The 27,003-nt window shown below is 50.9% G+C and overlaps 9 protein-coding genes across 9 annotated transcripts; 3 read left to right on the top strand and 6 right to left on the bottom strand.

Annotated features, from left to right (window-relative positions):
• Window positions 1-102: 102 nt before the first annotated feature.
• Window positions 103-2,929, bottom strand: BU24DRAFT_425890 (uncharacterized protein). The gene is made up of 2 exons (XM_033528848.1): window positions 2,825-2,929; window positions 103-2,661 (listed from the first exon to the last, which is right to left on the bottom strand). The coding sequence occupies exons 1-2, from the start codon at window positions 2,880-2,882 to the stop codon at window positions 170-172; spliced, it is 2,550 nt and encodes an 849-aa protein (XP_033380398.1). The 5' UTR covers window positions 2,883-2,929; the 3' UTR covers window positions 103-169.
• Window positions 2,930-3,014: 85 nt separating this feature from the next.
• On the top strand, window positions 3,015-4,053 carry BU24DRAFT_443393 (signal recognition particle, SRP9/SRP14 subunit). The gene is made up of 2 exons (XM_033530585.1): window positions 3,015-3,155; window positions 3,212-4,053. Exons 1-2 carry the CDS (start codon window positions 3,126-3,128, stop codon window positions 3,617-3,619), a joined length of 438 nt encoding a protein of 145 aa, XP_033380397.1. The 5' UTR covers window positions 3,015-3,125; the 3' UTR covers window positions 3,620-4,053.
• BU24DRAFT_396819 (uncharacterized protein) lies at window positions 3,557-4,760 on the bottom strand. Its single transcript, XM_033525317.1, has 5 exons — window positions 4,612-4,760; window positions 4,435-4,545; window positions 4,304-4,383; window positions 4,162-4,248; window positions 3,557-4,108 (listed from the first exon to the last, which is right to left on the bottom strand). The coding sequence occupies exons 1-5, from the start codon at window positions 4,680-4,682 to the stop codon at window positions 3,939-3,941; spliced, it is 519 nt and encodes a 172-aa protein (XP_033380396.1). The 5' UTR covers window positions 4,683-4,760; the 3' UTR covers window positions 3,557-3,938.
• Window positions 4,761-5,185: 425 nt separating this feature from the next.
• BU24DRAFT_425887 (asparaginyl-tRNA synthetase) lies at window positions 5,186-7,891 on the top strand. The gene is made up of 7 exons (XM_033528847.1): window positions 5,186-5,216; window positions 5,339-5,419; window positions 5,503-6,295; window positions 6,354-6,575; window positions 6,716-6,782; window positions 6,833-7,409; window positions 7,470-7,891. Exons 3-7 carry the CDS (start codon window positions 5,561-5,563, stop codon window positions 7,594-7,596), a joined length of 1,728 nt encoding a protein of 575 aa, XP_033380395.1. The 5' UTR covers window positions 5,186-5,216; window positions 5,339-5,419; window positions 5,503-5,560; the 3' UTR covers window positions 7,597-7,891.
• Window positions 7,892-9,877: 1,986 nt separating this feature from the next.
• Window positions 9,878-18,305, bottom strand: BU24DRAFT_435490 (uncharacterized protein; the record flags this gene model as incomplete). The annotated part of the gene is made up of 12 exons (XM_033530096.1): window positions 9,878-10,000; window positions 10,058-10,253; window positions 10,303-10,854; window positions 10,902-11,242; window positions 11,435-11,525; window positions 11,738-13,548; window positions 14,471-14,555; window positions 14,635-14,848; window positions 15,015-15,920; window positions 15,998-16,081; window positions 17,493-17,738; window positions 17,810-18,305. The coding sequence occupies 12 exons, from the start codon at window positions 18,303-18,305 to the stop codon at window positions 9,878-9,880; spliced, it is 5,145 nt and encodes a 1,714-aa protein (XP_033380394.1).
• A 141-nt stretch (window positions 18,306-18,446) lies between these two features.
• BU24DRAFT_425878 (SNF5-domain-containing protein) lies at window positions 18,447-21,717 on the bottom strand. Its single transcript, XM_033528846.1, has 2 exons — window positions 19,252-21,717; window positions 18,447-19,197 (listed from the first exon to the last, which is right to left on the bottom strand). Exons 1-2 carry the CDS (start codon window positions 21,403-21,405, stop codon window positions 18,874-18,876), a joined length of 2,478 nt encoding a protein of 825 aa, XP_033380393.1. The 5' UTR covers window positions 21,406-21,717; the 3' UTR covers window positions 18,447-18,873.
• Window positions 21,718-22,289: 572 nt separating this feature from the next.
• Window positions 22,290-24,253, bottom strand: BU24DRAFT_425876 (vacuolar protein sorting-associated protein 74). Its single transcript, XM_033528845.1, has 4 exons — window positions 23,705-24,253; window positions 23,405-23,651; window positions 22,850-23,349; window positions 22,290-22,789 (listed from the first exon to the last, which is right to left on the bottom strand). The coding sequence occupies exons 1-4, from the start codon at window positions 23,969-23,971 to the stop codon at window positions 22,739-22,741; spliced, it is 1,065 nt and encodes a 354-aa protein (XP_033380392.1). The 5' UTR covers window positions 23,972-24,253; the 3' UTR covers window positions 22,290-22,738.
• Window positions 24,254-24,728: 475 nt separating this feature from the next.
• BU24DRAFT_353862 (acyl carrier protein) lies at window positions 24,729-25,297 on the bottom strand (the record flags this gene model as incomplete). The annotated part of the gene is made up of 5 exons (XM_033523794.1): window positions 24,729-24,775; window positions 24,829-24,877; window positions 24,934-25,014; window positions 25,071-25,088; window positions 25,142-25,297. The coding sequence occupies 5 exons, from the start codon at window positions 25,295-25,297 to the stop codon at window positions 24,729-24,731; spliced, it is 351 nt and encodes a 116-aa protein (XP_033380391.1).
• A 250-nt stretch (window positions 25,298-25,547) lies between these two features.
• On the top strand, window positions 25,548-26,664 carry BU24DRAFT_453515 (NADH-quinone oxidoreductase). Its single transcript, XM_033531269.1, has 3 exons — window positions 25,548-26,106; window positions 26,182-26,447; window positions 26,516-26,664. The coding sequence occupies exons 1-3, from the start codon at window positions 25,811-25,813 to the stop codon at window positions 26,644-26,646; spliced, it is 693 nt and encodes a 230-aa protein (XP_033380390.1). The 5' UTR covers window positions 25,548-25,810; the 3' UTR covers window positions 26,647-26,664.
• The last annotated feature ends 339 nt before the right edge of the window (window positions 26,665-27,003 follow it).

The following is a 27,003-nucleotide window of genomic DNA, read 5'->3' as shown; positions in this document are numbered from 1 at the left end:
ACCGGGGCCGCACGCGAACTTCATTGGTCAGTCACTCCGATCTCTACCTCTCGCGCCCCATTAATTTCATCACAGCACAACAGCTTCAAGATAAATTTATATGTCTTAGTTCAAGGCAGATAATAACTCATATCTATGGTATCGCGGTTTTTGATCCAAAACTCCATCTCTAGTTGTCAAGGTTCGCAGTAGCCAGCAACCTCAACAGCATCCCGTTCACCGACTTACAGCCCCATTGCACTGTCTCCTTCTCCGCTGCATTCGCAGTAATGCCTGTCTTAGATACCACCTTCTTGAGGAAGAATTGCAGTTCCGGGATCATCTGGGGAGTGTTATCCACGTTGATAAAGACTTCCAACAATCCCTTCTCATCCCGGCCTCCTTTGGCTTTCTGTTGTGATTGGAGGATGACTGTGACTAGCAATATCTCGATGAACGTCTTCGTCTTCGGCTTTAGATGCGTAAGACTCAGATTCTTGATACTGGTGATCGAGAGACCGTCTTTGGCGATCAGCGTTCCGTATAATTTGCCCAGGTTGACAAGTTTTCGCAATGATACATCGGTATTGCGTTCCTCGTCCTCGTCGTCGGAGGCTTCATCGTCTCCCTTCTTCTCACCTAGACTCTTGAAAAGATCCCACAAGGTGAATTGAAAACACTTTCTTGCCTTGTAGTCTGTGCAGAATTTTCGGGCCAAGAGCGTGTAGTAAGGATTGTAGTTTTCCTCACAGCCGGAACAGTGGACGATGACTCTGGGAATCTCCAGTTCTTGAGATTTCTTCAGATTTAGTTTCATCAGACGCATATGAGCATCCTTTGCATCGCTCGCAGACATAATCGTCACAAAGATTGCGCGACGAATATCCGTGTTCATGCGTTGTTCCCTTGCAAGTTGGAGTAGATCGACGTCGCCGTTCTCTCCACCGATACTGGTGGTAGATTCAGGTACGCTGGCGGGTTTGTCCTTTGGCTGCGAGGGCTCATTTGCCATATCATTCCTCCAACTAGCACCGACGAGCCACCATTTTCCCTTCTTGTCCGTATTCTTGACATCGGCAAGACCTATGCGCAGCGGTTCCGTGCCCTTGAGATTTCGGTTGTTCAACGAGCCTAGATGCTTCTTCATCCTCGTTGTATGTTCGCTCACCAGCGCGGACGCTGCCACGCCGGCCTTCATTTTGTTGTTTTTCAGGTTGTTAATGGTTTCGATCATGAACTTGGTTCGCACGGGAAGGTTTTTCTCGCCAACCTGTGCGACAGATTTCTGGAGAAGGAGGACAATATCCTTCAAAGACGTAGGATCATCCTGTCTCAATTGCGAACCGGAAATCTTTACGATCCTCAGAAGGAGCTCGGTGTTGATCTCGGACAGCTCTGCTAGGAACAGCTTGATGTAATCGAACACCAAGTTACTGCCAACGACCTGAAATGAGTAGAGCTGTGCAATGACAGATATCAGATTGGTCGTTTGTTTGCCAGCACCATTCTTGTTGTTCTGGTAGTGCCTATCGAACTCGGCAACGATACGTTCAATCATTTGCGCAACAAAGTCAGTTCCGATCACCTTGTAAACCGCCGCAATGAACCCAGAGTGGAGAATGAGGAATGTATCTAGCAAAGACGACTCATCGGCAAGCAGTCCAAGAAGTAAATCGACAAGCGTGTTGTTGACATAGCCTCGGGCATTATTCTGATACACTTGCTCAATGTCGCGCAAAATTGAGAGTATGTTGGCCTCTGACAGCCTGTTGAGGAGACCTTGGATCTGTCGCTTGAGCCGTGCAAGAGCTTCTGCATCTGAGGATGGGGCACCTCGAAGCGCAGGCGGTATGTACTTTGCAGGTTGTTGTGACGCTGTCACCACAGGGGCCACGTAGGGGTTTTCTCGAACACGCGGCTTTGGTGCTTCGGGTTCTTCTTCAAGTGCATCGTCATCGCTGCCGAAATCCTCGAAACTTCCCTCATCGTCTTCATCTTGTTCAGAGCCACTTTCACCGTCCTCTCCGTCGAGATCCTCGAGCTCGTCATCCGATCCAAAGTCATCATCATCATCATCATCATCAAAGCCCTCCTCTTCATCCGAGCTCTCTGGTGCTTTCCCCAGTGCTTTCTGTCTCTTTTGCGCAAGCCAGTCATCATCCCCACTGTCCCTCTTGCGCTTGGATGGTCGCAAAGCATCCAGTTCGTCCCCGCTGTCAAAATCTCCCAAATCTCCAAACAGATCTTCGAGACCATCATCAAATTCACCCTTAGACTTCTTTCCCTTTATACCCAGCTTCTTCTCAAGCGCGGCGATTTCGGCATCCTCGTGTTCTAGTCTATCTCGGGTAGATCTCGATAATTTTGGGTTCGGTGGTGGGGAGGGTTCTTTTTGTGGTTCGGGGCGTGCTTCCTTTTGAGACTTCTTCAGGATACTCTTTGATGGTTGAGAAGGTTCCGTTTTTGAGGATGACGCCTTCGGTGGCGGTGCTTCCTCCTCACTGAAATCTGCTTCATCGTCCTCTTCCTCGGACTCTGGCTCTTGTCGGGAATATCGTGAGGCATTGCGACCTGTAGGTTGCCTCCGTTGTGACTTCTGCTCCTCTCGCTCCGCCTTCCGGCGCTCCTTGCGGTTCAACGATCCATAGTTTCGGCGTCCGTTCTTGCCTGCATTTGCAGGGTCTGAGTAAACGTTAGCTCTGACCTGTGCATTGTGCCAAATGCATCATATAGCTGCAAATAGACCCAAGTCCATCGCAAGAAACTAAAGTTTCCGTCCCGGCATTTGCGACATCTTGGCTTGTCTTTGAGTCCAAAAAGATGCACAATGAACAAGTAGACATACCGAATTTATCACGAAGTTCTTTTGGCAACTTTGGGCCCGAGAATTGTCGTTGGCGCATCGCGCATGGAACGTCTGTCGTGAGAGCCCAGGAAAAAAGTTCGAGACTAGAAACTTTTTGGAGGATCCGACCACCCATGCGAGTTCCCTTGTCCGTTTTCCCAGGCCCGCGGCCCCGCGCCCTGGCGCCTCCCACCAACCCACCCACCGCCCACGCGATTGCCTCCAACCTTAATTCCAACCTCACACGCCTTCCGCAAAGACCACCGTCGTGAGGAAGGAACGGGCGAAACCCCTGCCCAATATGGCCGACGCACATTTGACAAATGATGAGGTAAATTCCAGAGAGCATGGTGCCATTGCAACAGCGCGGCTAAGAAAACGTAACAGTTCTTCGCTCAACTAGCGAGCCTCTTCGAGCACAATCGCAAAACAGGGCACGGCACCGTGTATCTGACGCAAAAGCGACTCGCATATGGAACTGATGCATCTGCCGAAGCAAAAGCGGAAGATCCATTATGGGACGCCCATCCCGAACAGCCTCTACCGATCCTGATTCGAGCGTCGAATAATAAATCATCGAAAAGGAAGGGTGCGGGCCGACCTGGCTCAGAGCGCGATAATGCTACGAAAACGAAGACGTCTACGGTGGTCCAGCCTGATCAATTGGAGGCATTTTATGTGCGGTACGCGGAGGCCTGCAGGGCCGGAATGAGTGGGTTGAAGAAGAGGGATCGCACGAAGAAGAAGAAGGATAAGAAGAAGAAAAAGGGAGCTGCTGGTGAAGTCAAGGGATGAAGCACTGGAAAGAGGAAATTCTTGAATAATCCAAAAGTCCGATGGACGTCGCCCACGTCCTTTCGCCATTAGTACGGTGCACGATTGGTACCATTTCCATGGTGCAATGTTAATAGAGGGCAGCGATAGGCGGCTCTCCCTCACATAAGCAACACCTGTCGCGTAGGGAAGCGGAAGAAGAATCAGGCAAGACAACATTCACGTCAGACAATTCAGATCAATATCGAGAAGATTATGGCGCATACGACGTCTGGAGAGGTCACTTCCTCAAATCACCAATTGGACTCATTATGACTCTCCTTGATTGTGCCACAAGAAACTACGTAGGCTTGCTGCTTTTGAATATCTTGAAACTAAGAGGCAAGGGCTGCCCCATCCACGTTGCTCGCTGTGAATGGTCTCTTTCCTCTTCGTCCGTATTAGGATGGATAAGTGCTGACAATGGGCCTCGATTGATCACAAGCCAGGGAATGAATGCTCCGAATTGCTCTAATGGTTTCATCAGTTACAGCTCCTCTTTTTTCCGGATATGAATGCCATACCAGGTGTGAAGATATTCACTTCGAACATGGCCACGGGGTGTGGACCGATAGGTCTGTCCCATACTCTATAGATGCGCAGCTCAGGAACTACAGTACCATTGGTTAATCTCGGCTCGATGTTTCCTATAGAGAGTGTCCTTACATTCGCGCCGTATCCGTTCCCATAGTTCGTGTGCAAACTTTGTCTCTTCTGGGTCACTCTGGAAATAATAGATGTGCACACTAACACACCGTGAGTACGTGACCAGTCCAGCAACAAGTGAACAAACTTACTCGAACCCGGCTCGGTCACCGTTGGTAATCGGGTGGACGAAGGCATTATATGCGTCGCTCTTCTTCTCTGCGGGGGGATTTATGAATGATTTGCCATCTGCGGCTTTGTCACTGGAGGCATGGTCAGATACAAAGCCCAATGACGACAAAGTTTGGGAACATGCGGAGACCACTCACTTTGGTAGAGGTTCGAGACCTTCATACCCTTGTAATGGAGATGGATACGTATAAAGACTTGGGTCGGCCATTTGTGAATCTGGTTAACTGAGAGTGCTGGTTAGACTTTTGGCTGTGTTGGGGAATGATCTGAGTTGTATATAAATGTCATTGTATTGCTGTTTGTCAGCGCGGAATTGGGAAACTACAGTGTATGATGCTAGCGACTGACACAATTACGAATCCGGTAGGTACTTAGGCAGCCTCTATGCTAGTATTCTCCATGGAAAGTTCAAGTAATCTCATGATTCTATAGAGTATTCAACCTCTATCACAAATATCACAACTTGCCTACTATAAAAAACCTCCCCTGTTACTGCATAGGTATAGTACCAGGACGTTACACAGATAGATGGTCTTATCTAACGCCACACTCTACGCCACAGCTTATCAGAGGAAGCAGCAGCGCATCATGTTTGACAACGACGGCATGAAACCAATGACTCACGAAGATAATTCCCGATACTCCATCTATTAAGGCCTCGGGTTCTGAGACTGTTCGGTTCGATATCTCATTAACTATAACAAAGTAAAACAAAGCAAAGGGTTACCTTTGGAGACGCAAGGTGCGTCAGTTTAGCCACATTGGAGGGGTCCGAGGGGGCCCCTTCCCTCCCGAATCAACGCGCCCCCCACCAACGAATCAACTGATGACTCCTCCGACCCAAATTACTTACATATTTCTTAGGACAACTGAACGCAAACCATCTCCCACAAATCTCTCCCATACAATTGACCAACAGCTCCATCGCTCTTTTGCCGGCAAAAGGTTCGTCTTGCGATCTCTCCGACTGCGCTGCCATCCAATTGATCAATCCAGCCATACTATTGCACTCCCACTGATCCAAACAGCACTGTTCAGTATCCAATCTCCCCCCCACAGTCTCCGCACATCGACCCCACTGCCGCCATGGCGGACACAACATACTACATCGACGAGGATGTCGGCCAGGACATTCCGGAGCAGACTGGCTCGGAAGAGCTCCCCTACAAGTCCTTGGGATTCGCCGTCCTCACCCGCACTGAAGCACCCAAATTCCTCACGCGCAAAAGTGTGACCGGAGAGGTTCCCGAGGGTTCAGACGCCAGTGTGCGATTGGAGTACAAGCCGGTCGCAAAGGCTGCGCTCAAAAAGGCTGTCAACTACGCAAAGGCGCAACAGAAGAAGGCGGAAAGCGCACAAAAGCAGCTCGCAGAGCGCGCCAAGGTCGAAGCCGACAGGAAGAAGGTGCTCGACGAGGCCAAGAAGATTGTCATCGAGGAAGATAAGAGCCTGCCCGAGCCTATCAAGATCAAGTTGGATGATACCAACCCAGAGAAGATCAAGCTGGGCAACAGCGAGGGCGTCAAGGGCACACGAGTGAGGGTATTTGGACGTGTGCACCGTGAGCGACGCCAGAAAGAGAACATGTTCATTACGCTCCGTGATGGATACGGCCAGATGCAGGTCATTCTCCAGGGCCAACTCGCAAAGACATACGATGCGCTCACACTGACGCGTGAGACGAGCATGGAGATCTTGGGTGAACTGAAAGAGGTGCCCGCAGGAGCCCATGCCCCTAACGGCCGCGAGCTTCATGCCGATTTCTACAAGATCCATCCTGGATGGAGGGCAGCAGGTGGTGATGATGCTATTACCAACAGGGTGCGTTGCTAGGGACAGAACTAGGTTTCGGCGTTCTTAGCTGACGATATTACTTTAGGTTTCGAAAGATACCGAGCACGCGACACTTCTCGACTTGCGCCACCTTGTAATCCGAGGAGAGACGGCCTCGAAGATTCTGATCATTCGTGATGCTGTTGAATTCGCATTCAACCAGGTTTTCAAGGAGCTCAGAATGCGCAAAGTGAGCCCACCGGCGCTTGTGCAAACACAAGTGGAGGGCGGCTCCACCCTCTTCAAATTCCAATACTACAACGAGGAGGTACGTAGACAGCTTTTCTGCCTGCAGTTGGAAATTACAGCCTGTTTCTCTAGTGGAATATGAGGACTGCGAATGAAGCGGCCCTGTTATAGCCAGGGGCATATGATTCGAACAGTGCTAACTTTGAGCTTCATCAATAGGCTTTCCTCACTCAGTCTTCCCAACTTTACCTCGAGACCTGTCTCCCATCTCTTGGTGACGTTTACTGTAAGGGTTTCTTTAGTGCTCGTCACTGTAATCGGTACTAATTGGTTCAGGCATCGAGAAATCTTTCCGTGCTGAGAAGTCTCTCACCCGTCGACATCTTGCCGAGTACACCCACATTGAAGGCGAGCTCGATTACATCACCTTCAACGACCTTCTTGATCACTTGGAGCACGTCATCTGCCGCGTTCTCGAAATCTCCATGGCCGACCCAACCATCAAGCAATACATCTTGGACCTCAACCCCGAGTTCCAGACACCAGAGAGGCCTTTCAAGCGCATGAAGTACACCGATGCCATCGACTGGCTCAACGAGCACAGCATCCCCAACGAGGACGGAGAACCACACAAGTTCGGTGACGATATTGCTGAGGCTGCTGAGCGAAGAATGACCGACATCATCAACCGACCAATCTTCCTCACCCACTTCCCCGCCGAGATCAAGGCCTTCTACATGCAGAAAGACCCTGAAGACACTCGTGTCACGGAAAGTGTAGACTGTCTGATGCCCGGCGTCGGTGAGATTATTGGCGGTAGCATGAGGATGTACGACTACGATGAGCTCATGGCTGCCTACGCAAAGGAAGGAATCTCGCCAGCCGACTACTACTGGTACACTGACCAGCGAAAGTGAGTAACAGAGCGCCCTCAAACCCAGCAGAATCCGTTTTGTGCTAACATTTCGAACAGGTATGGTACCTCTCCCCACGGCGGTTACGGATTCGGATTCGAGCGTTTCCTCGCCTGGCTCTGCAAGCAGCACACCGTTCGTGACACCTGCTTGTACCCGCGTTACTTCGGACGCTGCAAGCCTTGATTCACCTCACTTTTCACTGCCAAAGCTGGCTTTCGGGGGTCCTTTCTTTCTTAGCTGTTTCAACGGTGTGATGGCATTTTAGAACTTCGACAGTGCGTGCCCTATCGTACAGATGGAGTACACGAATCATGTATTCGTACGACCTCGCCCGTCAATCAATCAAGACTGAATGGCACCGGCTTCTTGATTCCTCCATCTCTCGACACGCACATCTCAAATCATGGCGTGTCATGTCATGCCATTAGAACCCCGTTGTGGTGTATGTAGTACAAGCAAATTCAAATATCTTTTCCAAAACATATCCAATCAAGGAACTTTCCACACATCATTATGTTGCAATTGTCTCACAAAACAAAGCGAAACCCAACCGTCATCGTAGCAGTTACTCCCTAGAGACTCGACCACCCCCACCCCCACTCGGAACAAATGAACTTCAGCCTCACAGAATAGTCTCGTATAACGCATCTCCCTCGATCTGGATGGACACTCCATAAGCTGTCTGTCTGTATTCCCCCTCCCTCCCCTTCAGCCCGCCGGCAGCCTTCCCAACGTTTTGTTTCCCTCCCACCTCCCCACCCCACGAATCAAACTTGCTCCGAACCCTCCGAGCCCTACCTAGTAGCTACTCCCCGATACCCCGAACATCGGGCCTTCCCGGTCCATCCCATCCCTCCCCTCCCCTTCCCTTCCCTTCCACAGTCTTCGTAAGTGGTGAGCTGAGCTGAAAACTGGATGGAACAAGACGCACTACCATCGAGCTGGGCTGAGCTGAGCCTCGTCGACTCGTCACCCGTAGCCGTTATGCATCCATCTCATCCCCCGGCCTCCAGCCTCCAGCCTCCAGCCGTGCATAGTCGACAGAAAACAAGATTGGGTTTGTCAGTTAACTAAGCGCGCGCATGCCTGAACTTCACCCAGTCCCCCAGTCCCCCAGTACCCAGTGACCCACGCTGCGTCGTTTGTTTGATGTAAACCAAAAACACACACACGCACATGCGGTATAATGAGGAAAGGCCATGAGCGGTGCGGTGCTCCTGGTGCCGATATGAGCTTGGATGGGGGGTGTTAGACCGGAGGGCTGGAGTCTAGAACGTCGGGGTGTGCTCGTGGGTAGCTCGGGCTTTTGACGCGTTTTATGGTGCCATTTTTTTGCTTGTATTTGTTGGGGGGTTTGGGGGTGATGTCGGACCGGGGGAGGGAGGCTGGTATGGTTGCTATTTGCGTTAGTTACTTGTTTTCTTTTTTGTTTGGGGTGATGGGGAGAGGGCGTGGGAGGGTAAGTGAAGAGGATGAGACTGTGAGAGTAGTAGATAGATGGCAAAGAGACACGATTTGATGCACGCTGCTGAAGACTGTTGATGATATCGATGCAAAATACACGTTATGTTTTCTACCTGATTTGCACCCGATGGCCCTCGAAAGGAGGCCTGACATATATCTAGATATGTCCTGTCCTGTGTTATCGCACTGCCTAGACTACATGAAATTTTGATGTTGGGCTGGCTCCAAAGCAAGCAAATGAGCTCAAGCCACACACAAGGGAAAAGAGAGAACAATTTGTCTCATGTTGGGAATGAAATCTCCTCCTTCTCTGTGCCTGCTGCAATGAACTGATTTGCGCAGAGCACGAAGCCCAAGCCGGAAGATTTGACAAAAAGGAAATGATGGATTATGACCTCCCGATACCACTGTTGCAAAAAGGAGAAGGGGTACACACTGAGAGTACTGGTGAGGAGGCAATTCTGAGTCCCAGATGGAAAAAAAACCAAGGACTGGTCGGACTGATGGTGGAAAAAGTGTCGCATGTCGCAGGAAAGAGAAAGGAAAACGCCAGATGGGAAGATACCAAGGGCTCCGTACCAGGAGCAGGTCCCAAGAGTCTCGAGAGATCGATCAACCGACAATTGGAGCCAAAAAAGGGGGAGGGTGGATATGGAAAAGAGGTTTCTGAAAAGAGATGCCGGTAAAACTCCACGCTATGCAACTCGGCGGATAGAGAGATAATGCAACGAGAGCGCTGTTGGAAGCTCTCAAAACCCGCGGAGAAACCATGTCCTACCGTCCTTGTCGCAGAATGAGGAAATAATGTTTGTGTGAGTGGATGAAGACAATGATGAAAAGTGTGAGGTGGTAGCAAAGGAGAGTTAACTCTCGTGCACATGCAACCGCAAATGCAGGTCTGCTGAAATGGCAAGATGAACAACGTCACCTGTGCCACGTTGTAAACGTATTCCGGAAATGCTGAATCACGGTCGATGGGGCCATCTCAAGTGCGCTCTCCTCAAGACAGAAGGGCACGATCGATGAGAGCACGAAGCTTCATCAGTTCAGCGCGTTTCTCTTCTGTCAAAGGTGGAGGACCTGCGGTTGAGATAGCTGTGACAACCTCATCGGGAGCTTCGGCCTGTTTCACTAGAGTTAGCGACGATCAAACATTACAAGTGGGGCATAGGGGTCGTACCGTGAGACTAAGGTAAAGAGCGTCAACACTTGTTTCGTTGAGACCTATATCCGTCTCTTTGTTTGCGAGCTGAGCAAGGTGCAGTGCAGCCTGTTGTTGCTGAATCGGGCGAGCGGCAAACTGTTGTTGAGAAGCCCTGCGCTTCGCGGCCTGCTTGGCGGCTCGACGCTCCTCCATCTGCGTCTCATAGCGGTTGCTGGATGATATTAGCCAAAAGTTCTGATGAAATGCACGAGAAAACATACTGTTTGACTTTGTCAATGAAATCAAGGATGACTCCCTTTTCAGGTATACGAAAAGTCTTGGAGTTGAGGTCCTCGAACACGTAATTGCCCTCGCCGTCAGTATCGTCGTCGGGGTCATTGATGATCTCGACAAGCCCGTTGTTACGAATGCCGCGCGAAAAGGTTGGCTCGATCAGGGAGGCCTTCTTTGGCCGCCTAACCTTGCGCGAGACTCGGTCATCGAAATCCATATCGACCATGACAGTGTCATCATCAGACTCGATGTGATTCAGATCTTGCTGCTTCAGTTGACCACTGCGCAAGTCATGATCGACGTGGCGCGGGCATTTCCACGCGTCACGAGTCGATGACTCCAGGCTGATGTGTGGAGGATTGGCAAGTGGCGGATCACAACAGTCCAAGTGCCAGTGCGAGTCACAGAAGTCACATTTGAGCATCTGGCGTTTGCCGGAGGAAGACTTGCCACACTGTACGCAGAGCAGGATCTTCTGGTCGTTATCGTGCGTCTTGAGATAATCTGGCCTCTGGTAGCCGTAGCCGCTGTTCCTTGGTCTGTTCTTGATCAGCGTGATTCTTGGCGCAATAAAAGTCGGACTTACAGGGGGAACTTCTTGATCTCTTCATAGTAGGAGCCATCATCTCGCGCAGTAACTCCATCAAAGAAGATCTGAATCTCTTTAGGGAGCGCGAAGGAACGTGCGTTCGTGTTCTCGAGTCGCTTGAATAGCGGACCTAGGATCGTGAAGTTCTCGATGGGAGAGTCATCCACGTGTTTCACCTTCGGGCTGCACTCGTAGCAAAGGAATGAGCCATCTGGAGGCTCAACCCGAGGCGGATCGCAACAGAGATAATGAAAAACGCGTGGGCATCCGTCGCAACAAACAAATTCGCCCGCGCCTTTACAGGCGGCACAGAAGTCGTCGCTATCTTGTGGCGAGGCCTGACATGGAGTTAATGGAGGGGACAAAGTAGATCTCGGAGGTGTTATGGGCAGTTTGAGAGGTGTGATGTGCCTAGAGAGAAGCATGTGTGATGGAAAGGGGGAAATGTGGAAATTGTTGTTGATGATGGTTGTGGTGGAAGAAGAAGGGAGGATTTGGTTGGGTGCGGCCGGAATTTGAGTGGAACTTACTGGATCATTGTCATCAGGCCCCGACTGTCTCGAACCGCCACCGCCCGTATGTGCAATACCTGCGATAGGCCCGTCTCGGTTCTTCACTGGCCTGTGTACACATGTCGGATTAGCAAAAATACTTTCAGCGAAATAGTTTGAGTGCGATGAAAACACATGCAGATGCCTGCAAACACGTAGCCCACGCTGAGTCGACACTTGTCACCCTGCACCTGAAACGAGTACAGTCATAGCCCACAGGCCTTGGTGACAAAAACACAGACCAAACGCGTCTGCATACAGTGAAAAGGAAAGAGTACTTACGATCGCTTCGTTCTGGCTGCCTGGCCATTGTTGAGCTTCAAACGCTTCGTAGTAGGTGGTACGAAGGCAGGTGTGGAGGGACGCGTCGTCGCGGCAGAGCCGGGCTGCGGTGATGGGAGCCTGGAGGTATCCTCTCGAAGGCGCTTTCCAGCCTGGAGATTCAGTCCTCGCGGCCCGCGACCTGAGCGACGTTTCTCCTTTTCTTTGATGGGCGGTCCTACGGCAATTTGAGATTCGGTGAGCGACTCCGTGTCCAGCATCTCGTCTTCGACTCGAACATCGGTTTCGTTTCGAACGTCAGACAAGGGAGCCTCTTTCTGGTCGTGCTGTCGAAAGAGCTGTGCTAAAAACAACTCTTCTCGCTTTCTCCACATATTGTTCTCTTCTGCAATCTCTTCTTTGGTGAGCGGTGCCTTTCGCTCAGGCTTCCCGAAAGGCTTTGCGGAGTTGGCTCTGGACTTCTTGCCAACACGCGCGCCCTGTGTCTGCTTGACCTTTCTCGAAGCCGCAGTGCCATTACTCTTGGCTGTCGAGTTGGTGGTAAGGCGAATAGGTTCAGGTGACCCGTTTTGCACGATCTCTTCATTAACATCGGATAGGTCGGAGTCGCTGTTCATGACCGAATCTGGAGGATTGCCATTAGGCGTCGGGGCCTTGGAGGAGGCTCCCGCATCTGCATCTGAGCCCAGAGCCGGCGAACTAGTTCCGTTGGTAGCGCGGAGTTTGCGCGGCGATTTTGAGTTCATACGAGTCGGCAGTGGTGAAGGTGACTGTTTGGGGGGGATGACCGGCGCAGAGGAAAGTAGGTGGGGCTTAGCCTGAGAATCACCCGCCATAGCAACTGTGTCTTCGTTGAGCAAAGAGTCATCGCTCATGCTGATATCGCGAGTGTGTGAAGTCTTTTGGCGCTTGGAGTGAGGACGGCCCTCGGACGACTTTTCCATAGTCTTCCGTGGCTGCTTCTCCCTTTGTGCGCGATTGTAGCGCTTTTTGGCGTCTTTGATGTACTGGCGAAAATCTGCAGTGTGCTTTGGCGTAGCGTTTTGTCGAATGATAGAATCCATGATCTCGTAGAGATAGTGATTAGATTTGGACTCTTGTTCCATTTCGCGCAGGGCTGTTTCAATAGGCAATTTCCCGTTTTGGCGCGCACGGCTGACAGCCTCATTGACCACAATCGTGAGTCGTTGCCTTGCAGCGTCCATGTCGCCGGCTGAAGCCGCTGCCAGTGTAGCTTGTATTGTTGGCGGGCTGTTTATAGCGGTCGAAGGCCGTGACGTTCCGTTTTTCACAGGTGTCCTCCCGGTGGCTGGGATGTTGTTCTGCACCGGTGTCTTGCCCCTTGTGGGAGTTTTGCCTGTTGGCGTCTTTGCCTTGCTCTTCTTGGGAATATAATCATCGTCCTCTTCTTCCTCTTCCACCTGGTATTTGGGTGTGGCATCATCCTCCTCTTCTTGTCGCTCCGAGTCTTCCTGCTCGAGCTCCCTGGCTGGCGTCATCTCCGGCGTTGACACACCTTCCTCGCCGACACCCAAAGTTCCATTCCTGCCGAAGCTCAGACGTGCGGAAGGATAGCCGTCAAGCGCGCGCGTTCGCTGCTTGACTTTTGCAGAGGGACCGACGCCTAAGGGGCTCATGCCTTGGAGGACGCCGTGGCGGGCGAAGCCGTGATCTTCGAATGAAGGAGTGGGTTTTTGGACGGGAGGTTCAATCCATGAGTCGAGTGAGCTCTGGCCCTTTGATCTCTTAGAATCCGAGGAGGGAGCGGGCGTGTCTGGTGCGTTGCTGGGGGTACTGGTTCGACTGGGTCTCTGACGGAGGGCCGGCATGGTGATGGAAGCACTGCGACATTGTCAGCGCGTCATTCCGCGAATATTGTGAGTTTAATACTTACCACGCGTACTATCTGGAAAATTCACGCGCAGACAGCTCCGACAATGCGTGCCCGCCGTGGCGCGGGTGGTTGGTCGAGTCGGTGTTGGTGGGTGATTGAGAGAGGAAGATCGAAGTTCTCGAGAAATTGGCGATCCAACCTCCGGGGGTCCGCCCTAGCTCACCTCCAACAATGCGACGCACGATGTTGGTGGGCGAAAGCGAATAAATGAATGATTCGGTAAGTATTGGTTTAGTAAGTAGAATGGATATAACTGCAATCTGTGACGATCTGGTCTTTTTGATTTTGTCGAGCGAGGGCGGCGTGGTTGTCGTGGTCAGGGGAGGGCGGCGGCGGAGGAGGAGGAGGGACTTTATCTACTTGCCCACAGCTTCACATTCACTTCACTCACCACGGTGAACGCAAAATTACTGTGGCAAAGGAACAATACGATCAGAAATTTTCCTATTCAGCGTCTCCTTCTATTGTCTTCTATTGATCTACTCCTGCAAATTTTCGGTCTCCCACACTTTTGCAGACCCCTGAATGACTTTGTCACGAGAAGCAGATGTCGCTCCTGCGCTGTGGGAGCATCCATTTACGGAGAAGAGCGCGCAATGTGAACAGCCTCACTAAGTAAAGGATGTTTTCTTCATCTGCTTCACGCCGCAATCTACCCTACCGGATTTTCGTTCACATGGTTATCGGTCTGACGCTCAGTCATAAATCAGCACTTCAAAAGAACAATCATAGAGATAGGTGGTGAAGGACGGCACAGTGACGATTGAATTTTTGAGATTTTCTAGTATCGCTTTCTGTCTGCTTTTCAACTGTAGTTTGCCCTCTCAGTCAACCCTTACCGAAGCAATGATGGATGGGGGAGGGGTTGATATGATGTTTGCTTCCTGTTTGGCCCAATGGCAACCTAGTGTCGGGAAGGTACATCTGATACCAGGAAAATGGAGCTATTCAAGATTTTTGTGTAACGATCCTTCAAGTCTTTCTCGCGACTTTGCGATCTTACTCTTCGTCACTCTCAGCCTCCTCCGCCTCGCCGCTGGCCTTCTTGGCTGGCTTCTTCTTCTTCTTGTTGGTCTTCTTCTTGGTTGCGGTCTTGCCGATAGGTTGCTCGAGAATCTTTAGGATCTCCTCGTCCTCAATCTTCTTGTCGGTCTTGTACTTGGAGAGATCCAAGGCAGGAGGGGCAGCCAGACGGGTGATACCGTTCTTGGTGATGGCTTGAATGGAGTCAGTGACAGTCCATGATGCAAATATTGACGGGAAGAAAAATGAGGAAAAAAGACATGGCACACGCATCGCGGAGCCTCACAGATGCCAGTTGACTTGCCGCCATGTCCAAAACTATCGTCCCTCAGGGGTATTGGAATGCAAATAACGACTTACCGATGGTAGTGAAAAGTCTTGCAACGGGATCGTTGTTCTTGTCACCAACGACCTCATATTGACGGATGACGCCTCCGCGGACGCACTCGACGACACCGACCTTTGCGGCCTTCTCGTCCTCAAGTTGCCTCAAGCTGAAGGGGAAGTTGCTGAACTTCTTGACGACCTCGGACAAGAAAGCCCTTGAAGTGGGTCGCTTCAGACCGAAGGTAGTAGCGGTACGGCGGTGAAGGGTTGCGCGGTTGTTGAGGGTCTTGACCTTTCCACTGCCCAAGCTGACGCCCATCTCGACACCCCAGACCTCGCCGACCTCAGGAAGTCCCTCTCCCTTGACACCCTCGCTAGGGGCAAGGATGATCTTCTTCTTAGCCTCGATCTCGTTGCGCTCGAACAGCCAGATGGTGGTGCTCTCGACGAGGTTGCAGTCGTATGCGGCGACGACCTTCTCGAGCAATTGGGTGATCTTGCCCTGAGAAGCTTGCTTTTGAGTAGCAGCCTTCTTCTGTTCCTCCTCAGTACCGGAGGTGACCAAGCCAGGAGGAAGCATCAATCGGAGGAGGAGCTCGTTGGCGTAGTATGTAGCCAAAGCAAGGTCGGCCTGTCTTCCAGTAACCTCGTCGGCAGCGCCAACAATGACGGTATCACAGACAATGGCGGGGAATCCATCGATCTGGGCTCCGAGCTGGATCTTGATGGCCTCGCCCTCCTTCAGGGTGGTCGCGGCTTCCTCGGCGTCCGACTTGATCGGGGTGTATGGGGTGATGTAGGAGCTGGGAGAGATGGTTGTGCAGTGACCGATACCCTTGGACACCTTCTTTCCCTTGTAGACCTTGGAAACCTCCTCCTCAATGAGCTTGTCGCCGCGCTCGCAAAGCTCAACGATGTTCTCGCCCTCCTTCAACCATCCTACACGAGGTCAGTCTTTGTCTAGCGGCGGCAACGTCGGACGCGACCAATGCGCGTGTGTACGGCGTGTTACGCACCTGAGACCTCTTGCAAGACCTTCTGAGAGATTTGCGCAGCTACCTTGTACTTGGTGAGAGTATCAGGGTTGTTGAGGGTGTAGTCTATAGGACGTTGGTTAGCAGCAGCTCAATCTCACTTGACGTAGGCAGATTTGAGCTTGTCGTGTGCAAAAATCGACCCCACGGAAGGACGAAGAGCTCAATAATGGACATGCAGCATCATACTCGGGCAGCATCCATCTCACGAAGGGAATGGGGGGGGAAGACGTACCAATGGTTGCTGCGTCGTCTGCCATCTTGAACCTATCGATGATTGTTTTTGGATTGGCTCAGAATGGAGGGATTGAGAAGGAGAGAGAGGCACTCGAGTCGAGGGAGGTAAACGTACGAGTATGGCAGTGGTGGATTTGCTCTAACGTCAAAATGCGACCCCGCCGCGGGGTGGGCCGTTAATTGCTATTCTCGCTTGGTGAAAGACCAATGACCGCATCCCATTCATTACGAGCTTCCTCACCTGCTTCATTCACACTTCAATCTACGAGTATTCTATTCATCCCGTTCCTGGAGAGCAGCAACCGGCAATTTCAGACGAAGCGTTCATACCTAGCATCTGATTCCCTTTCCAGTTCCAATGTCGTGTTCTCCTATGTCTGTTACTACGCACTGCAAACGTGCCAATCGATCCCATACCGGATTCGCTCTAGGACCATTTTATCCATACGCCAATGACGTCGTTCCCTCTGTAGGAACAAGACTCGAACTTCTCCCGAGTTTCGCAACGAGTAGTTACAATGTCGATTGTTAGAGGTTTCCAATGTTTCATGATCTCCAGCATCATTACGTGGTGCTGAAGAAGAAATAGCCCGGTCGGAGTTCTTCCTAAGCGTGAAGCAGTAGTACCTCCAACCCCAATTGTATCACATTATCCGAAAACGCATATTTCATGCTGTCAAGGGATTGTTCATGATTATCAGTTTTTGCTAGACAATTATATGATGCTTACACTAGTATAATTCTTTATTAAACACTACACCGACGAGGTGCTGCTCTACGTGAGGATTTACTGTAGGAATGTGTCCGATTGTATTGCAGGAGAGCGTTGGCAAGGAGTGATAATGCTAGACACATGTTAATTGATTGCTACCTGGGTTTGAATGATGCGTATTAAAGACATGTGAAGATGTAGAAAGTTGACATAATTTAAATATAAAACCGGGTATATGATTCTACTCATAATAGTGAACGATTATACTATCTTTTAGTGTTATCAGAATCCTCAAATATCTTCTAGCTCTTCCTAAATGCCGTATGATGTTCGTAGAAATGTGTTTTTATTTTATTCATCCTCTCTTGATCTAATCGGCCAAGAACACGTCCGCGGTAACCATCCTATGGTCACTAAGAATAACCCCATCATCATGTACGTTGGGCAAGACCGCAGTCCCTTGAACCCCCCATAGACTTGATGCTCTCGGGCCAATAAAGATGTGGTCGAGGACGGCCTTGGGCTCACTAGGCGCGAATCCCGTGAAAGTAACCTCGTTGCCATACTTCCACTGCGCGCTGTCTTTCGCGTCCTGGAGCAAGCTGTCCTGGGCGTTGAGGGTTTGGTAGGCCGTGTCGCTCATTTCTGAGTTGAGGTCGCCGGCGAGGAAGACGGGGATGGGTGATGTTGCGTTGCCTTCCAGCTGGTCGACGATATTCAAGATGAGCTTTGCGCTCTCGGTCCTGCTGGTTACGCCCACGTTGTCAAAGTGTGCTGGTGGTCAAGGTTAGTTGTTTTATCTTTCAATAGGTACATATCAGATCATCTGATGGATGTTTACTCACTGGACATGGCGACCACATGTTTCTGCGAGGCTTGGTGCGTGAAACGGCCAACGGTGACGATCCTGACACTGCTCGCATCCCAGCCCTTGCCTGGCTGATCTGGGTTCTCGGAGAGCCACTTCGTCGTCCAGTCGTCCAACTTCCATACTGATGGTCGGTAGATGATCGGTGCGTACTCTCCACTCTCCTTTCCATCGTCTCTACCGACGCCAATGAAAGCCCATTCCGAACCGAGACCATCCATAACATCTGTGAGCTGGTGGTGCAGTGCTTCTTGCAAACATATGAACGATTCCGGGATGGAAGCAGTATTGAAGTGCAATTGGTTTAGAACGTAAGGTTTCCGCTCTGACCATGGCTTCTCACCTTCGGAGGTCTTGCCTGGGTCATATCTTATGTTGTGGGATATTAATCGAACTGGAACTTTAGCTTGTGCCATCATTGCCCAAGAAAGTAGAAGAGTCGCAAGTAGTTGAGGGTAAGTTGGGAGCATCATGCTGATCTCGTTTCGGTTTAGTAGATCCGGGGTTCGTTAAGGAAAGACACGTGATGGGATGAACACCAAGAATGGTAAACGAAAGTGTAAACGAAAGTGTGAACGAAAGTATGAACGAGGGAATGAAAGGAAAGAAAAAGATGCAATTGAACTGGAATAATCGTGCTGCTGCTCTTTTAACATACTTCCATCGCAGTGGTTCAAGTAATCTTCAAAGCACATCAACTCCCTCAGTGGGAAATACCCAAACACCATTCATCCTAGCAGGCTCTCCTGTTTCCAAAATTAGAGAGCGGACAAATCAAACGCCGGTGTTGTAACACGCTTTCCTCCCTTGCTCCGTAACGAATACCAGAATGCGCTTAAATAATTTGTACATATTAGTACTGAGCTGAAGCAGCGTCTTTTGTGTTGCGGACGTCGAACGCATTGAAAGCAGGTGAACCAATCCAGTGACCGTGTATTATTTATTTTCCTAGGCCACGCAATACGTAGTTTACAAGGAAACATGGATGGACTGTTCCAAATTTCAAGGGCTAGAGAGCAAGGTCCAGTCCGGTCTGACCGGCTATGATGCACTTGCTTTGTTTGTGCGCTTGTCAACACTGGCTCTATGTTGTCGATTCTTCAAATGAACCTCGAAATTGTCGGCCGTCAAACCAGGTCCAGCTGAATATAATTTGCCCGGACAATCGATGCAGCGGATGCGGGGGCAATATAGTGATTTGAGATGTGCAGGTAGAGGTTCTTTGGCGTTCAATGTGTCCACTTTGACATTGCTACCACTTTGCGGGTTAACAATGTAGTAGCGCATTGTTGATTCGAAATTATCATTGGGGTATGTTTTCCGCAGCTTGCTAAGCGCATTCTGGAGCCACGATGGTGGAGGGGCCTGTTCGAGGTTAGCTTACCATTGCATGTCGGACTTCATTTGACAAATGCTTACCGGTGTCGTTCCGGGCACCACAGGCCATGGCGCATCGGCTCGTCCGTCAGCATCGTACTTCCATTGCTGTTGTGATTGGGGAGCAGGAGTAGGTGTAGATGGGGGTTTTGGTGAAGTTTCGGCCGGGGTAGCAGGTTCTGCTGGAGTAGAGTGCGCAGGCAAGGCGGGGGAGGGCGGGGGAGGCATTGAGCTTGCACCAGGAGTACTCCTTGCTGGTGCGGGAGTTGACGCCATCTTTGGGGTGCTCGATGAGGATGCTCTTGCAAAAGCTTTCGGGTTCGCCAGGTATTCACGGAATTTCTTCGAGTTGATACGCAACTTTACGATCAAGGAGGTTGACTCGGAAACACTCTCCTCTCTTGCTTCGTATCGCAGCGCCCTTGACGAAGCTCGAGGCTCAACTTGAATGTTAGAGACTTCAGGCGTTGCGGACCTGCCCATGGCATTCCGCATCGCGACCTGTGCTGCACTCGCCGCACCACGCATTCCGCGTGTACGAGCAGTACCGCCAGTGAGCTGTGAGGGTGCTGGAGATTCAGGTGCGGAATCGTCGCTATCGGAATCATCGCTCTCTTCATCTGCGCCTCGGCCTGGGCGGTTCCCGGGTTTCTTCGACCTGGAGACCTTGAAGGTTTGGCTAGTCTCGATATCCTCGGCAGCTCCAGGTAGGACAGAGGATACGATCAGACTGCGGACTGTTCGCTGTCTATCCTTGAGATCGGGCAATGCAGGACCTCCTCGTCTGTTGACAGATCGTTTCTGTCGGCGCTGTTCGCGCATGATTGATAGCTCTGCACGCTCGAGCTCAACTTCGCTGAGTTCGTAGAGGTAAGGTTGATAGTCCTTCGCTGATTGCATGGGCCGGAAGACGGAGGGCAATGGAGATGGTAGAAAATTGTCCCTAATATCCGAATCTTCCACCAATCTCCCGTCAAATGGATGGCCAGTAATGTATAAACTCTTTGTGAACATCTGGCATTGCTCGCGAATGGAATGGGCGATCGCAGTGGTGAATTCTCCTGATAGGGATAGATCGGACGCCATTTGCTTAGCGAACTCTTCAGGAGAATTGAGTGGATTGTTGAGGTCCCATTCGAACTTGTCCACCAATGTATGTTGCCCAATGGTAATGTTAAGCGTTATGGTTATGCGCATTTCGTCGTCTTTGTATGCGGAATAAGGCTGATGGGGGTCGAGGGGTTCGTCTTCGATGTGAGCGTGCGGGTAAAAGTCCTGAAGTTGTTCTAGTATCTCGCGCTCGATCTGCTGTATTAGCTGCGAACGTAACTCGGTAGGTAATTGAAAGTCTTCAACAAGATTTTCGGCAAATACACGAATGTGAGTAGTACGGTCGTGTAAGTTCCAGGTGAATGTATCTCGCAATTTGATCTTGTCCAATTCGATGTCAAGCCTGAGCGGGACAAGTTCTTCAATCTGCTCAGCTTGTGCGGCCAATTGTTTCTTATCAAGTCGAGGCATTGGGGTTGATCTTCGACTGCCAGGCCGCCGAGCATGGATTGGATATTGTACCAATAGGCCTCCTTCCTTTCGATTCGTTACTCCGTTGCCGTAGCCCATATATCCGTATCCGAAGAACGCACCGGGATCCTTTGCGCGCAAAGGGCCGATTTTGTCGCGGTAGAATTGGCAATCGGCGCGTAAACCATCGATGATCGCATCGGAGCGGGCATTTAGATCATTCAGCGCGGCGGTTCCAAGCAGATCACGCGTTATGTATCTTCGTAAGAGTTGGTCATGGGCGCTGGACTGGTCCTCTTCGGGTGTGGCTTTTGAAGGGGAGTGTGAGGGTTTCCGAGAGCCAGAGCGCGAACGTTTGCGACTGGGCGATGCGCCATTGAGACCTTCGGCTGGTGCGGGTGAAGCCATGTTGGATCGTGGTCGTGAGGCTTCGCCTGCGCTGGGTTCGAGGTTCACTCCTGATGCCGCTAGGACAGCCTTCGCTTTTTGCTTTCCCTCCCGTATAGTCGCGTTATCATCGGTAGCGTTATCGGGTCCATCAACATGGACTGGGTTGTCGAGCTGCTGGACAGCCCCTTCGCCGTTGGCGACGCCGTTTAGAACGGGGGACGCGCGTGGTGAGGATTCGAGCAACTGGCCAGCGTCAGCGCTCGAGGCTGTGACGGGTGATGGCATCATGAGGCGAGGTGGAGTTAAGGCGCGTGGAAAGATGAGATTCCGTTACAGGCGATTCCTGAACAGAGATGCCCTCGGGCAGGGCCGATGCATGAAGCTACAATGATGGAGAGCTGGTGTTGCGGCGGTTAGTCGGGGGTGAGGATGAAGGTCGCAACGCGGGTCGCGGACACCCATGCGTGGGAGAAGGGGGCGATGAAGCGACGGGAGCGAGCAGACAACACAGCGCCATCTCAGCAGACAGCAACCATCGCGACGGTTCTCGAAGCTCGATGCGCTCTGGGAATAGGGATAAGGGAGTAGAGGATATGGTACATACCGATGGGCTCATGCAAATTGCGCGTCAATACTGGCGAAGGAGGTACCCAGGTACGAGTAAGATCAACCGGTCACGCGGCACTGGGACAACAACGGCGAGAACAGGCGGGAATATGGGCGTCTCAGGATGAACAGCCTCGCGCCTCTTTTTCTTGCGCGACGGCGGAGGATAAGCTCGGATTGCCGTCGATAATTCGTGGTGCTTGTCAAAGGGAGAAAGGTTCTGAGGCGCTTCCGAGGAAGTCTCGGCGTTCAGGCGGAACGACCGAATTCGATCAAAGGATAACGGATAACCACCAACCAGAGCCCGATGCTTGGGTTCTGTCCACAGCGGAGCGGACGCTTGAGTGCGCGTGCTTTTTTCCTCTTCCTATTCCTGTACCTTGAATTAATTTAATTCCGCCCTCAGTACCTTGGACTACTTCTGCAGGTCGCAGCGACGCAGTCCTGTTGAAGCACGTGATATGAAGCCAGACAAAACTGTGCACCGCCCTCTCGCCCCCATACCAATCGGGTTTAGTGTCTTATCAGCCATGAAGTATTATAATGTATAGAATAGGGGATGGGCCGATAAGTGGACGAGAAATATAAGTAAATGTCGCAACTACAACAACAACAACAACTGGTAGTCTTCCAAAAGTAAACATGGCATTTTACATACTACAGTGCATTTTGTGTAGTCGACCTTTTTGTGACATTAATCCATCCCTGATAAGAGAAAGAGACGCTTGCTAATACAGCCTGGAAGAATGGGCCAGGACGCCATGAACCCTTTGACAAGCTGTCGTGAAGAGAAAACGCTAGAGATATCAACGGAAGGTATACTGTCCCGAACGGTTGCCTTGAGTATTCGGACGATGATGTTTCTCTCGAGATGCGCACTCGTCCTTACTCTACAGGTTACCATCTATCTCCACCGTAAATCAATTGGCGGTGAGACCCATATACTAAAGAAAAGAGAGCAAACCACCACGTCTTCCTCAAAAGTTATGTTAGTGACCAAATCAAGACGCACTCATAGGAGGGAATCAAGCCTAGTGAAGACACTCAAACAAGCCGCGACCACCTGATTTTTGAAGTCAGTTTAGTTTTCTAACAACATCTCTTTTAAGGGGATGGATCTTACCTCGAGCTGCAGCTCTGTTTTTGGAGTCTTGTTCTTGTTTATTTCATCATTAATGACCTGGCCCAAGTTGGCGGCTATGCCTCCAGATCCACCGGTGCGACGAGCAAAAGGCCACTGAGAGTATTCTGCCAACATCTCATCTACTTGAGCAAAGGCACGTTCACGTGCTTCGTGCCCGAGCGTTGTAAGGGCGTTCTCCAGCACATTTGCAGCATAAGCCGCACACACCATGGTAACTGTTCGAATGTAACGGAACTCCATCTCCTCCGGTAGGAATTGGCTGGGTGGGAGAACGACTGTGCGGTTGGTGAGGACGTTGCGGACACGTTTCCGGATTTCTTCCTTTGCGCCTCCGTCGGCGACTGGATGTGTAGCCATGTCGAACAGCAAGAAGTTCTTCTTCTCTGTGCGAAGAATTCCCTTGTCAACCAAGCCCTTGCACAATCTCTCTCTGACCTGTTTGAGCTGATATCCTATCTTCATGAGATTCCATGTCTCTCCTGTGGCAATTGTTAGTCGCGCATAACAGGGAGCAATCCTCGGGGGTGTATGTACCGCTCATGAGATCAATCCATGAGTTGACACTCATCTTCTCACTTGTATTCATCATCTTCAATGCCTCATCAAGCAACACCTCACCCGTCAAGGTAGCGTCGCTCACTTCAATAATACGATCAGCGAGGGGGAAGCGCCGCCGTGAAGGGTCATTCTGCATGGCTATGCGGCCTCGGAATGCCAGCTCTATGACAATGCATCCTCGCAGTGCGTATGAAATGTTGTCGTTCCAGAAAGAAAGATATCCCTGATTCCATCGTCAGCGTGCTATCCCGGTTGTTTACTGCACGCAGTGCCCACCTGTTTATCCTTCAGGCCCATAAGAATGACCTCCTCCATGAGCGTCAACTTCGGCTGCTTGCTCCTCTCTGCATTTTCGCTGATGTCTCGCGGATCGTATGCGACTCTTTCGCCGTTCGCCGAGTTCACGTAGCCTGTTCTTGGATCGCCATCGTCGTTCCTCTTTGGCACGGGGGAGCTGACGCGGCTGTCATCGTCGTTCGCACCGCTGGCAGCGCCGCCGCCTCCTCCTCCTCTTCGGCGCGTCAGGCCAGATGTGGATGCCATCAGTCTTGCAACGAGTGGAGGGATTCAAAGACCTGTGTTGGAGTTGGGGTTGAGGCTCCCGACAATGAGCGAAGGATCCCAGTGAAAGCTCGGGCGCATTCACGAGAGTGGGACTGCGCGGCGGTGTAGTAATCTTTGATGAAGGACAGTCGAACAAAACTCGGAGCCTTAAGAATAGGGGCCCTGAAGCAATGTCTTTATGCGAAGTGGAAAGTGATGTCGTGTCACAACTTTTGTCAGTAATGCTTGTGCCTCTCTCATCCCACTGCCACACTTTTGGCTTGGCGGAGCTGCCGCTGCTTTTTTGGGACAAGTAGATGATGAGCACGCGGGTGAAACGCTATCGATCAAACTCCGCTCCGGACAACTGCGACAGAGATAATCAAGCATTCAGCACAGTAGGTATTCAATTCCAATGTAAGAAGCTTGTCCTATCGGAAAATAATTGTATCGTCGCAGTGGGAAAGTTGAAAAGTACGGAGCAGATGCACGTCATAATTCGATTCAAGCACACCGTTACACACAGATCGCGGGACAAAGCAATGAGAAGTGGACAGCATCATTGTATGATCGAGTGTACATGAGATGCCATTGCTGGCGAGTGTTATACAAGCAGCGGATTATTATAACAAAGCCGGAGTGCGCCGACTGTCCGGTGTTTTTTCTTATCCATCTGTCAAACCCAACGTCACATTAATTTCGTTCAATGAGCTGTGATGCAATCAGTTCGGCCGCTCCCAAGAGATATGTCCTTGATCTACTTACCATCAGGCTGGGCAAGGATGTACTCGACAGCTTGCTTAACTGGAGTGATATGTTAGTACCCGACCCATTGTGGGGTAATTGGCTGAACCTACCACTGTGGATGGCATCTGCCTCCTTGTCGGGGATCTCAATGCTGAACTCCTGTTATAGAATTAGATACTCTGGTTCCATGTGTGCGCTACGCCGGTATAACCAACCTCCTCAATAGCCATAACCACCTCGACGGTATCGAGGCTGTCGAGACCGAGATCGTTGTGAAAGTGAGATTCGGCGTTCAACTGTCAGATAGATGAGTAAATTGTGCAGTGAAGCCCAAGCAGTCGAGGTTAACTACCTTGGAAGTGTCCTGGACCTGTTCGATATGTTAGATATCTGCGTCATCCAAAATTTATGTGCACCCATTACCTTGTCGAAGTTCTTCAAGAGATCCAATATTCTGCCCTGAACCTCGTCCTTTGCAAGACCCGCCGATGCAGCATAGCATCGCACTGCCTGGAAGTATACGGAAGGAGCATTTTGCTTGGTCTGGAAGAGGGTGTTTTGCGCGGCGGGGCGAGCCATTGGCATCTGCACACGCGGGGCAGCGCGCACCGCTTGCCTGGCTGATCGTAGAAGGGCTGTTCGGAACATGGTGACAGAGTGTGGACGTTGCTGAGGGACGGTGTTGAGAGGTAGAGATAGGTAACGAAGATGATGTCTCTAAGCTCGCTCGCAGACTTCTCGAGCACAGACCATTCTGACTTCGGCTAACCCAGGCATGGAGGAGTACTTGGTAGAAGAGAGCTGTTGGCAGTACGGGACTGCGAGGTTCATAACATCACACCAATTCAAATCTTACAATTAATTAATTCTAATCTGATTTCTATCAATGTTGCATGCTTCGTCTATCCATCTATCGCCACTTTAAACGTTTGACGGGTTGTTGTGGTCATCGTTCAATATTGACCAATCACACCCCTTTAGTTGTCAAACCTTACGAAATCACTCTTGTAGCTTCTCTGCGCACCGTCAACGACATCACATCCATACCCCCAACTCCACTCCGCCGCCCGCGAAACTCGCAGCGCTTCCACAATGGCCAACACAAGGCCATTGACGATGCTAGCACGCAGCAATCCCCTTGCTGCTTCGCTATTGAGGCCGACACGCTTCACCCCTCGAACACCGGGACCCGCCACGGCAGTATTCTTTTCGACCAGCGGCATCCGTTTCGCATCGCCACTGGGACCTCCAGCGCCAGGATTCCGTCTGCCTCCCCCTAAACGTTGGCAGGATGGAGAGGGCGCTCTGGACCGAGCAGGAAAGTACTTCTTGCTCGTGGAGATGTTCCGGGGCATGTACGTTGCGCTCGAACAATTCTTCAGGCCTCCGTAAGTCAAAACAACTCAATTGGCAATTCCAGGCGTTGCCGCTCTTCGAAAACGCGAGTGCTGATTATTTCAAAGATATACCATTTTCTACCCATTCGAAAAGGGCCCTATCTCCCCCCGTTTCCGTGGCGAACACGCTCTCCGAAGGTACCCAACTGGCGAGGAACGTTGCATTGCCTGCAAGCTTTGCGAGGCCATCTGCCCCGCGCAGGCCATCACTATCGAAGCCGAAGAGCGTATGGATGGAAGCCGAAGGACATCGCGTTACGACATTGATATGACCAAGTGCATCTACTGCGGTCTGTGCCAGGAGAGCTGCCCCGTCGATGCCATTGTTGAAGGTATGCCAAACCCAACCAATCAGCCAATTTCCCCCATTCTATCATTACCAAAAACTAATTTCTCGAAGGTCCAAATGCTGAGTACGCCACCGAGACAAGGGAGGAGCTTCTATACAACAAGGAGAAGCTTTTGGCAAACGGTGACAAGTGGGAACCAGAAATTGCAGCTGCCGCCCGTGCGGACGCACCTTACAGGTAGAATGGGAAAAAGTTGGCGCTCAACTTGTGTACATATTAGAGAGAGAGCAGGTCAAGGTGTAGCAACAGATATCATGATTTCATTTGTTTTCAACAGCTCGGCTGTCCTCGCGACGTACCCTTAGGTATCTCAATACAAATGCAAAAATCAAAAAAGACAGGAATACTTCGATCTGCACGGGAGAGCTTCCAAAATATGCGAACACATTGATTTCAAATTCTGATTTGTACTTGTTTTCGACAGGTAACAACACAAGACGCCACCACGTGCATGCATATTGCCTAGGGCTCTTTTCACAGGCTCATGGTCCCATGAGCTAACTATGGGTAGAAGGCTAAAGTTGCAAGCACTCTCTAC

The sequence above is a fragment of the Aaosphaeria arxii genome, assembly GCF_010015735.1.
Source record: "Aaosphaeria arxii CBS 175.79 unplaced genomic scaffold BU24scaffold_8, whole genome shotgun sequence".
Taxonomy (NCBI): domain Eukaryota; kingdom Fungi; phylum Ascomycota; class Dothideomycetes; order Pleosporales; genus Aaosphaeria; species Aaosphaeria arxii.
The sequence above is the reverse complement of the archived record's forward strand: the minus strand, read 5'-3'. Positions and strand labels throughout refer to the sequence as shown.

What these genes read in the sequence shown, in the direction of transcription:
- BU24DRAFT_425878 (XM_033528846.1), bottom strand. Translation starts at nt 21,405, where the DNA reads ATGCCATCACCCGTCACAGCCTCGAGCGCTGACGCTGGCCAGTTGCTC. An exon ending in TGGTGCCCGGAACGACACCG is followed by an intron (nt 19,198 to 19,251) that starts GTAAGCATTTGT and finishes AACCTCGAACAG; the next exon opens with GCCCCTCCACCATCGTGGCT.
- BU24DRAFT_443393 (XM_033530585.1), top strand. Translation starts at nt 3,126, where the DNA reads ATGGCCGACGCACATTTGACAAATGATGAG. An exon ending in CACATTTGACAAATGATGAG is followed by an intron (nt 3,156 to 3,211) that starts GTAAATTCCAGA and finishes AAAACGTAACAG; the next exon opens with TTCTTCGCTCAACTAGCGAG.
- BU24DRAFT_425890 (XM_033528848.1), bottom strand. Translation starts at nt 2,882, where the DNA reads ATGCGCCAACGACAATTCTCGGGCCCAAAGTTGCCAAAAGAACTTCGT. An exon ending in AGAACTTCGTGATAAATTCG is followed by an intron (nt 2,662 to 2,824) that starts GTATGTCTACTT and finishes ACGTTTACTCAG; the next exon opens with ACCCTGCAAATGCAGGCAAG.
- BU24DRAFT_425887 (XM_033528847.1), top strand. Translation starts at nt 5,561, where the DNA reads ATGGCGGACACAACATACTACATCGACGAGGATGTCGGCCAGGACATT. An exon ending in ATGATGCTATTACCAACAGG is followed by an intron (nt 6,296 to 6,353) that starts GTGCGTTGCTAG and finishes ATATTACTTTAG; the next exon opens with GTTTCGAAAGATACCGAGCA. An exon ending in TCCAATACTACAACGAGGAG is followed by an intron (nt 6,576 to 6,715) that starts GTACGTAGACAG and finishes CTTCATCAATAG; the next exon opens with GCTTTCCTCACTCAGTCTTC.
- BU24DRAFT_396819 (XM_033525317.1), bottom strand. Translation starts at nt 4,682, where the DNA reads ATGGCCGACCCAAGTCTTTATACGTATCCATCTCCATTACAAGGGTAT. An exon ending in GGAACGGATACGGCGCGAAT is followed by an intron (nt 4,249 to 4,303) that starts GTAAGGACACTC and finishes ATGGTACTGTAG; the next exon opens with TTCCTGAGCTGCGCATCTAT. An exon ending in AGTGAATATCTTCACACCTG is followed by an intron (nt 4,109 to 4,161) that starts GTATGGCATTCA and finishes TGAAACCATTAG; the next exon opens with AGCAATTCGGAGCATTCATT.
- BU24DRAFT_453515 (XM_033531269.1), top strand. Translation starts at nt 25,811, where the DNA reads ATGGCCAACACAAGGCCATTGACGATGCTAGCACGCAGCAATCCCCTT. An exon ending in GAACAATTCTTCAGGCCTCC is followed by an intron (nt 26,107 to 26,181) that starts GTAAGTCAAAAC and finishes ATTATTTCAAAG; the next exon opens with ATATACCATTTTCTACCCAT. An exon ending in CGTCGATGCCATTGTTGAAG is followed by an intron (nt 26,448 to 26,515) that starts GTATGCCAAACC and finishes AATTTCTCGAAG; the next exon opens with GTCCAAATGCTGAGTACGCC.
- BU24DRAFT_425876 (XM_033528845.1), bottom strand. Translation starts at nt 23,971, where the DNA reads ATGGCATCCACATCTGGCCTGACGCGCCGAAGAGGAGGAGGAGGCGGC. An exon ending in ATGGATTGATCTCATGAGCG is followed by an intron (nt 23,350 to 23,404) that starts GTACATACACCC and finishes CAATTGCCACAG; the next exon opens with GAGAGACATGGAATCTCATG. An exon ending in AAACAGAGCTGCAGCTCGAG is followed by an intron (nt 22,790 to 22,849) that starts GTAAGATCCATC and finishes TTCAAAAATCAG; the next exon opens with GTGGTCGCGGCTTGTTTGAG.